General features: G+C 42.0%; 1 protein-coding gene across 1 annotated transcript in view; it reads left to right on the forward strand.

Annotated features, from left to right (window-relative positions):
* Rnaseh2b (ribonuclease H2 subunit B) overlaps positions 1-10,511 on the forward strand; it is a 46,491-nt gene that overhangs the window by 22,261 nt on the left and 13,719 nt on the right. Inside the window, exons 5-8 of the mRNA XM_029541340.1 lie at positions 858-1,095; positions 6,629-6,693; positions 7,496-7,601; positions 10,108-10,189. Coding sequence (XP_029397200.1) covers positions 858-1,095; positions 6,629-6,693; positions 7,496-7,601; positions 10,108-10,189 — 491 coding nt within the window. The remainder of the gene's footprint in view (positions 1-857; positions 1,096-6,628; positions 6,694-7,495; positions 7,602-10,107; positions 10,190-10,511) is intronic.

Consider the following 10,511-nt stretch of genomic DNA (forward strand, 5'->3'; position numbering starts at 1 on the left):
CAGTAGGGAGCGTTAAGGGACAAGGGACGGAGGATATTCTGGAGAAGCTAAGGTGGTTAGCCAGTTGTGGACTTGGAAGAGCGGGGGGGGGGGGTGAGGGCTGAGCTTGCGGGTGGAGCTAGAGGGTCCAGCTGTTCTCGTGTAGGACAATCTACATCTGGTGAGATGCAGGACAATCGCATAAGGATGAGAGTCAAGAATGACTGGGCTTGAGCCTCAGCCTAGCCCAGGAGACGTACACCAGTAGCATTCAGGAGACAGAATGTAGACCAGAGGAGCAGGCTGGAGAGATAGTTATAGGTCCTAGTCACAGGTATTCAGAAGGTAGGAAATGAGCAATGTGCACGATGGTGCATGTAGTGATGGGCTTCATAAACACATTTCCATTCAAGTGTCTCATGCACTTTGAGACTTCAAGTACTGTATTAAGAGTGGAGAGAGCAGACACCCTTACTTCATTCCCAGCTTTAGAGGAAATACTTTGAGGTTACCCCATTTAGTGTAATAATGGCTGTCATCTTCCATGCATGACTTTTGCTGTACTGAAATATATTATTCCTTCTCTAGATTCTTCTTTATTCTTCATAAAAAGATGTTGGATTTGTCAGAGGCCCTTTCTGCATCTGTTGAGATGATCATATGGTTTCTATTCTTGAGTCTATTTATATGTTGGTATTAAACTTACTGATTTGCATATGTTTAATAAAGCTTGCATGTGGAATGAAGCTAACTTGGTCATGAAGAACGAAGTCTTTAATATGCTGTTGATTTGATTCACAAGTGTTTTATTGAGAATTGTTGGGTCACACTCATTGCTGTCCGGTAATGTTCCTTTTGTTGTCGTAGTCCCTGTTCAGTTTGGTGTCAGGTGCTGGCTTCATGAAGTGACTTTGGCACTGTTCCTTCTTTCAGTCTTGTGCAATAATTTGAGGAACAGTGAAGCTCCTTCTTTGGCACTGTATGAACATTCGGCAACTGATCACCTGGGTCGTGTTTCAGTTGGGAGACATTTTATAACTGCTGCAGTCTTTTGCTTACAAATTAATTTTACTTGTAGATCTGTTCTGTTGTGTATATTGTCTTGGTTTGACTTTGGTAAGTCCTACAGCTCTAAAACTTTTATCTATTTCTTTAGGACTTTTCTAATGTACTGGAATATAGATTTTCCAAGTGATCATCTTTTGAATTTCCTTGGTTCATATTGTCATGTCTCTTTTCTCCTCTAATTTTATTACTTTGGGTCTTCTTTCTCTTTCTTTTAGTTAGTTTGGCTAAGTCTCTGTCAATCTTATCTTTTCAGGTCAATTTTTATTTCCTTGATCCTTTATATAGTTCTTTTAATTGTATTTAACTAATTTCTGCCCTGGTCTTTATTCTTCCTTTTTGTCTCTGATTTTAAGTTTGGCTTGTTCTTTTTAAAAACATGAGGTACTCTGTTAAGTTATATATTTAAGGTCTGGGTGGGGTTGTTTGTTTGTTAATTGGTTGTAATGTAGGCATTTTTAGCTATAAACTTCCCTCTAGCTGCTTTTATTGGGTCCCATGGTTTCTGGTATATCATGTTTTCATTTTCATTTGTGAATGTGTTTTGATGAAATTGAAACGCTATACAAACTTGGTGTCAGTATCTTAAAAATCACCCTAATAGTTTCAGAGCTAAGAAAAAAATTGTGGACACCAGACAGAGCATGCTGATTGGCAGTTTAGGGTTACAGATGGTCTGGCAACTGTGACAGTTCCTCTGGAACCAAGAAAGTGATAACTCCAAGAAGCATACGCTCAAGAGAGGTGCTAACTGTTACATCTGAGAGGTCTGCTAATTCCTCTATGGCCACATTTAGGATCCATTTTAGCTCTGAGAGGTATATGGTACCAAGATTGCCAGAAACATCTCATTTCAGATCCTCTGTGATGGACAGCTCTCTTTTCATGGGTGACATAAATGAAGCTTCACATAACTGTTTTTGAATGCTAAAGTAATAATGGTTCTTGCCCTCTTCTCCAAGATTCTTCTACTGGAATCTTTGGGTAGATTTCCTAATAATTGCCTTTTATGTAGCAAAAGAGAGTGATGGGAGGGGAGGGGAGGGAGAGNGCTAAAGTAATAATGGTTCTTGCCCTCTTCTCCAAGATTCTTCTACTGGAATCTTTGGGTAGATTTCCTAATAATTGCCTTTTATGTAGCAAAAGGGAGTGATAGGAGAGGAGGGGAGGGAGAGAGAGAGAGAGAGAGAGAGAGAGAGAGAGAGAGAGAGAGAGAGAGAGAGATTTTCTCACACGCTCAAGGGATTTTAGGCATTGTATGTGTATACCTTCCGGGTCATCCTCAGTAATTGTGTTAAGCACTGGCTGCTTATTTAAGTTTGGAGTCCTCTATTATAAGTTAGTGTTTGGTTTTAGTCTCTGGTATTTATTTACTCAGATTCCCCCATCTATATAGCCCTAGATGCAGGTTACAGTGTCTATGGTGTTAAATATTAGCTTGAGTCCAGTCAGTACGTAAGAATCTTCTGTGTTGCTTTCTCCCTGTGGATAAGCTCAGCCACAGTCCCTTTAAAAGTGGTCTGTGTCCTGACTACACTGTCAGTGGGGACGCTCTAATTACTGACTTGAGGTCTCAGAACATGTTTCTGGGCAAAGAGGCTCACAATTTTTAGAGAAGATACAAGGAAGGACTAATAGGGTCATGAACTCAGCCTTGTCTGAGACACATTTTTATAAAAAGGAGCCAGAGCTGCTCTATGCTGGGCATGTCATTAACAGGCAGATGCTGGGAATTGACCATGCAATTGCCAAGATTCTAACCCAGGAGGCAGGGGAAAGGGGCCTGAGAGCTTCTTGGTTATTAGAAACCTTTAATAAGTAGAAATGAAAATGTGCTCTAGGCAGTTTGTTCAGTAAATCATTGGGGAATTCAGGTTTGCACACTGAGTATCCAGTCACTGAATGGGTTACTTATTCGTAAAATTACTTTTTTTCATCTTTATCTTGTAAACTCAATCTTTCCAGATGTTTCAGACCAGTCTAAAATATGGAAATATTTGCAAATATTGTCTAGCTCAATGATTCACAAGTACTAAGTTTGGGATATACATGCTTGTGGTTTTGGTTGTTTGTTTGTGTGTGTGTGTGTGTGTGTGTTCTAAAGATTTATTTATTTACTATATGTAAGTACAGTGTAGCTGTCTTCAGACACACCAGAAGAGGGCATCGCATCTCATTACAGATGGTTGTGAACCACCATGTGGTTATTGGGATTTGAACTTGGGCCTCTGGAAAAACCGTTAGTTCTCTTAACCGCTGAGCCATCTCTCCAGCCCGTTTATTTGGTTTTTTGTTTAGTTGGGTTTTTTTTTTCCTGTCTTTTTTATTAGATTTTCATATATGAGTACTGTATTTATATCATTTCCACCCAACACTCTCCTCCTACTTTTGTGTCCCCTATTCCCTCTCAAACTCATGGCATCTTCTTTAATATATGGACATATATGTATGCCTAATGAATATAACCAGTTTAAGCATTTGATATTGCTCATATGTCTATGTGTTGAAGACCAATGTCTTGGGATTGGATAGCTTATCACAGGAATTTAATCTCAAAATTGATGATATAAAAACCTCTAGATAGACTAGTTGGTTTCATGGTACATTATATTTTACTTTAGAAGAAATAATACTCAGAACAAGATGATTTGCTCAGACATTTTCAGCAAATAGATGAGGAATAAAATCTGTGAAACTAAAATTTTATGAGATCAGAAATGGCTCCAATACCAAAATCAAAGTTGTTATAAAAAGAAAATTAGGCTAATGTCTTTGGCCACCACAGACTGGAAAAGCCTAACAGAATATTAAAGAAAATTAAATATAATACAAAGTTTGTTGGCCATTAGAAAGTTTGGATAATTCACAAATTTATCTATTATATAAGAAAAATATGATCTTGAGTAAATACAGAAAAGGCAGTTGGCAAATGCAGTCATGAGATACATTTGACGTGAGCTGTTTCACTCTGGTAAAGATATCTGCGGCAGACTCCTTATATCATCCTGATAAAGACTGAACACGTTCTCCTTTAGACCAGTTTGGATAAGGATTTCATCTTGTCAGAAGTCTCAGAAGGTTCAGTAGGAATATGAGGAATATGAGAAGGTTGAAGAGTCACTGTGAAAATGCCTTTCTTTGTAAACAGTGTTGTGTGTGTACAAACCCAAAGGGACCCACAAAATAGTAGGACTTAGAGTAAGCAAGGGGTTGGGATGCAAGGCCACTTACAGATAACAGCTTTGTGTGTGTGTGTGTGTGTGTGTGTGTGTGTGTGTGTGTGTGTGTGTGTTGTGAGGTTCAATGGGAGAGCGGCTTTTGAACCATATATCTACATGAAAATAATGGACATTATTAGAAAAGGAAACTCAAAGTGGCTTGTTGAATTAAATGCAAAAGGGAAAATGATTTAACTTCTAGAAGAAAAAGGACAATAATCTGTAAGATCCTGAAGAACTCACCACCAGTATAAAAAATGTGTATCTTGTATTTCATCTAGTAAATACTTTTTTAAGACACAGTTATAACCACTTGACAGTTTTATGTGACTCAGTAGTTATACTCCTAATTCTTTTTTTTTTCTAGGCTTAAGTGTGTGTCAGTGCCAAAATTTTAGTGAGAGTGTGGCCTCTCTGTTGTTTTTCTTTGTTTTGTTTTGTTTTGCTTTGTTTTGTTTTGTTTTGTTTTAAATAGCAACCGTCTCAAAATAGCCCAAATGTAGAAGAAATCAGTGGTTCTTTCTCTTGGGTCAGCAAATGTAGTCTTCCTAACCAGGACCACATCACTGTGCTAAGGAAGGAGCTGCTGCAGGCAGCAGCATGGATGCATCCCTCAGAAACTGTGCAGCACACTCTGCATGACCCATTTCTATGAAGCTCTAGCACCGTGGTTCTCAACCTGTGGCTCTCCTCCACCCTGTGTGGGGGTCATGTATCAGGTACCCTGCATTGCCGGTATTTACATCACAGGAGAACTATATGTAATGAGCTTGACAGTTCCTACTGCTGCTGTTTACAAATGCCATTGTCTCTTTCGTTTTTCAATTTAGTTTGTGGCAGGCACTGTACTGTGATTTGTGTGTGCTATCTCCCATTGTGCTCACAGCAGTCCCTTCAGGAGTCCCCACCTTCTTTATATTGGAGGAAGGAGGTTCCAAGAGTAATGATGTGATCTGGATGTACATAAACCCAGACAGGCCACTCAGTCTGACTCTGCCCAAGATGGGTATGGGAGCCTACCTTAAGGGGCTCAGGAAGTGGGGGTTCTTCTAGGATGTTGGAAGTCAGAACAAAAGAAGTAAACAGCAGAAGCAACTCTTTCACGAGAGACTTCAGCACGGGAGGTTTCAGGAACATCTCTTAGGGTGTGAGTGGAGCTTCTTACAAGTCACTAAACTGTTTGCCTTTGCTGGGTGGCTGGGTGCTCAGTGTCTGACTTGTGGACAGGGTGAGAGATGGCCTCCAGGGAGTGTAGTCAGGCTAATAGCCTTCTGTGGGCCATGTGGCCAGGCAGCCCTAGCCCTAGAAGAACAAGAGTTCTTAGACTGGTAGAATGCCCTTCCTTGTTATGTTTCCAGTAACATCCTCAGAGATGCTGGGTAGGGCGGGCAACCCTCCCTGTCCTGCTTCATCTGGTCCTTTGTGTCTTCAGCCACACACTGCACTGGGGAGGAGACACATGACATGAGGCTCAGGGTCATTTAATAGACTTCAGTAAACTACCTTAGAAAAGCAGTTTCCATTTCCCAAGGCCCAGAGCAGGAGAGCAGAGTTCATTCTGTGTGGCTTCCAAGGGTCTGCACTGGCTGTAGGCTTTCCAGTAGTCATAAATATGACTCCTGCATGGCTGTAGAGAAGGCCTGGTGGGAGGAAGAGAGCCTCAAAGTAAATGTGTCACACGGGAGGTCCTGGTTTAACGACTCTTGAGTATAAAGCCAGGTGCATTGTGAAGAAAGGAAGTGTCCTTTATAAGAGGTGGAATTGTCATCCCTGTCAAGGACCACACTGAGGTCACCATGACTCTAAATTCCCCTGATTATATTGGTAATACATCAAGAAGCAGATATGTCTCTGCTTTTCGGCGTCACTAATCCCACCTGGGAAGCTCTCGGTAGATACTAAGATTTTTTCCTCTTTGAATATATTCAGTGAACTTCCCAGCTACCTGTCTTACTGTGATTCCCACCCCAAACCTTGGGATTTCCATTCTTATTGAAAGAGGATGTATTTTATTGAGAGTATTGAAGTGAGTTGTTCATAAAAAATAAGATTGCTTAGCATGTTAGTTGGCTACCTTTTACAAATTGCTTTCTTCTGGGTGGTTTGTGTGAGTCAAGGAGTCCTTTAGCTCCTGCTCGCTAGGTGGTGGCTGAATTCCGAGGCAGCCAGCTCTGCTTGGGATTTAAAAAAAAAAAAACAAACTATCTCAAGCATGTTCTCAGGTTTATAGCTTGAGTTTTTGAATAATACACACTGCTATGAAGTGTCTTTAAGGTACTGGTACATATTTTGTGTTGTGTTTGCGGCTTGTGTTAGTTTAATGCATTGCATTGAGGTTCTTAGTTTTCTCTTTTAATTCAATGCAGAAGTGAACAGCAAGATGTACTATAAGTACAGCTCAGAGAAGACTTTGAAGTGGCTGGAGAAGAAGGTGTGTGGCCTCGCGAACTAAAGAAGACCAGATCCAGGACCATTTTGAACATACAGGAAAAAAAAAAAATGCTTAGCGAGCCAAGGTTGAGCAGAACCCGGTTTTCTTTGATTGCATGGGCCTGCCCCTGAGTACCCGGAGCTCTTGTTAGGTGTTGCTCACAGAACTGGGGTGGGGCAGGTTAATTCTAGAGTCGTTTCTCTCCATTCTCACAGTGACCCCCACCAGGTTGTGTAGGTCTCAGGAAGACCTTATGTTGAGATCATAAGCACTCGGCTCCCTTCATTAACTGTGCAGCCATCTCATCTTCTGACAGCTGGTGTCTTAGTCTCTGTTCTCATGCTGTGAAGAGGCACCACCTTCACAACCAAGGCAACTATTATTAAAGAGTTTATATTTAATTGGGGCTGGCTTACAGTTTCAGAGGTTTAGTCCATTATCATCGTGGTGCTGAGCGTGGCACTGGAGCTGTAGCCGAGAGCCTCATCCTGATCATAGACAGGGAAGCAAAGCCTGGGCCCGACAAGGCCCTTTGAAACCTTACTTCCTTCAGCAAGACCATACCTACTCCAACAAGGCCATGCCTCTTAATCTTTCTAATTCTTTCTAAGAGTCTCACTCCTTGATGACTAAGCATTCAAATATATAAGTCTATGGGGTCGTTCGTATTTAAACTATGATAGCTGGCAAAGATAATTCTAGGTGCTTAAATATTTCCTGGGTATCAGTAGACCAAAGCCATCTGAAAAGCCACAGCATTCTAAAGTTAAGTTGAAAGTACATCTCTGTGTTTACCTCCTAGGTCAACCAAACTGTGGTGGCATTAAAAGCCAATAATGTCACCGTTGGAGCCCGGGTGCAGTCATCTGCATATTTCTCTGGTGTTCAGGTTTCCACAGACAAGGAAGGTAAGCAACAGATTGTCGCCCAGTTAACCTCTGCCTGCTCTCTGAGGGTTTCAAACTGCAGGAGCTTCGTGTTCTCCCGTGTGCTACAGGTGTTCCCTGACCTCAGACACTGACTGTTTCCAGCCTTAGGTCACTACTCGTGGCCTAATAGTGACCAAACAGACTCTTGAATCATTTGTTTGATGAATAGTTTTATATTAATGGTGATAGTGCCTCTGAACACTCTTGCTCACCCTTTCAAAGTGCATATAACGTGACAGTTGTACCAGGCATGTCGTAAGAGGCAGGGCTGTGCCAGATTCCTAGCTAGCAAACAGTGAAACCATAGGACTGCTGACAGAGGCTCTCAGATAGACTGCATACCCTTTGACCTTTGGCCTGAAGGTCATCGTGCCTCAGGACCCCAGTGGAAGGTGGCTCTTTACATCCCCAGCATCTCAGTTCTCTGGGGAGGGTTCTTTGTGTTTTAGCAGTGAAAATGAACTCACTTGGCAAATGTTCCTTTTGGGTTTCTATTTCTATCTTTCCTTCCTTCCCTTCCTTCCTTTGCTGTACCCATCTGAACTGAACCTAGAGTCTCAAGCAGGCTGGGCAGACTCCACCACTGCCCAGCATCCTCAGCTCTCCTTCTGCTTTTTATTTTAAGACCAAATCTCATTAGAAGCACATTTTCTTAGAGATTATTAAGGTACATGAGTTTGTTTTTCCTAATGTAGGAGCCCTTTATCTTTCTATGTGTAGTTAAAGAAAAGCAGCTATGCCGTACAGTTCATAGTCTTCAGTGGTGGGACAGAAATGCTTTCGACCTTAAATACAAGTCAGCATTTGCTTGTTCCGAGTTACAACTCCCAATTTCTCACATCAGCCATAAACAAAATGAGCACATGGGCTGGGGATGTAGCACACAAATCAGGTGTTCCCTACACACAAGGCCCTGCGAAAACTAAACACAAGGCACTGTGGAAAACTTAAAAACTCAGTACACAAAACAGCACAAGGAACAGCGCTTGCATGAGACTGTCATTTAGGTCGGCTTTGCATCTGGTTTCCAGCACCTTGCTGTAGCCATAGCTGTTGCTGGGAGGTGTGAGTCGCATGCTTGCTGGACTCAGTACGTCAGTAGCCAGTGTCAAACTGGTTGCTGGGTGGATAGATCAAACCAGTCAATCAATTAGTAAATTGTATTTTTTAAGTAGGAAGATGGAGGTAGAAATTATTTAGATAGATCTAATTTTAAAAGGTGGAAAACTGGGGTCTCAGAGAGGTAGGTGACTGTCCCTCGATGATAAGGCTTGCTCTGAGAACAGTGCTGGCTGCAGGGCTCCCCAGCAGAGGCTCTGGCTGGCCTGCTCCTACTCTTCCGCTGTGAAGCTGTGCCCACTTTGCCCCATTCCTGTCAAGAGGATCTGTCCATAATGGCAGGAACTTGGGCCACACGATAGCAGACAGAAAGCAGAATGAAGCCGGAACCAACACCCTGCCCTCTACTGACTGATGTCTGCCCCACCTCCATGGGCCCCACAGCCTCCAGATGAATACCACCTACTCTAGAAACCAGTGCCTGGGGACTCCGCAGACTCCAACTTACCAGCACATTGTCAGAAGCAGCGAGTGAGCTGTGCTGTGGTTTTCCTACAGGAGTTTGGCACTTCAGGTTCCCACTGAATACTTACTGTCCAGAATCCCAGCACATTTTAAGGAGAGTCTGATGAAAAGCTTCAGTTTTGTATCAACTGATTAAAGACCAGACTGTGATTTTTAAAGTAATACTGGCAAACACGGCTCCCTTATCAGGAAGGCAGGAATGAACCTGGACACAGCTTTGTACACATGTGCCCATGGGCTTTTCCCATCCTTTGTTGCAAACAGCATTCCTCCCGTGTTCCATACATACTGATTGGCATCTGGAATTGTAAATGATTCTACATTCTGCCAAGTCCATTGTTCTATCTGTTCTGTTCTGTTCTGTTGCTGTAGGAGAGTGTGTATGTGGGAGTGGGTGGTGTGTGTAAATGCTTGAATTCTTACAAAGCAAATGCCTACAAGATATAAATTGTATAAGTGATTGTACTTACAAGCTTTATTTCTTTGAAAGAAGCATGCTCATTCTGTTGAGTATTTAGCTTTCTTCTTTATTAAAGCAAGTTTGTGAAAAACTAGCCATTAAAAAGAGATGCAGACAGTTCATGCACTTTCATCTGGCTTATGATTTTGCTTACATGTGGGACTCCGACTAAGCTGGCCTGGGTATGTTTCACATGTGCAGTGGTATTTAGGCCATCCACTGTGCAGCCACATCTGTGGCAGTATCCCACATTGCCTCTCATCCTCTGCATGTCTCCATCACCAACGGGCAGGCCTTAGTACCCTGTTTCACCAGTGCAGATGAAACTAAAGTTTAAGTGAATTCCAAAGCCACCTAGAGCAAGAATTTGAATTTGAATCCTTTTGACTCAAGCCACTATAATTACTAACTTTTCTTCATTCCCTCTCCTGTTTCCTTCAGAAGATTATGTTCGATATGCCCATGGTTTGATCTCTGATTACATCCCTAAAGACTTAAGCGATGATTTATCCAAGTTCTTGAAGTAAGTATCATCCATCTTCGGTCCTAATTCACAAGCTCCTCTGTGCTGCTTTCTGACAGGAGGTTTCTCTGTGGCGTAGCATTGCAGGTTGCGATGAGCTGTCTCATACTGGGTGAACTGGAAATTGTTTTTAATGGACATTAAGTAGAATGATTTGGTTTGGTAGAAACTGATTGTAACAACTTAAGTTTAACCTTAAATTTGTGCAGTTTTAGAAAAAAGTCATGTATTATAATTTTATCCCTATGACAGCTAATTGGTTCTTTGTGGTCATTTTAAGAGAATGGGGGAGGGGAGCCGCAGCTGGTCCCGACCGTCCTGC

Source organism: Mus pahari, chromosome 8 (assembly GCF_900095145.1).
Source record: "Mus pahari chromosome 8, PAHARI_EIJ_v1.1, whole genome shotgun sequence".
NCBI classification, from domain to species: domain Eukaryota; kingdom Metazoa; phylum Chordata; class Mammalia; order Rodentia; family Muridae; genus Mus; species Mus pahari.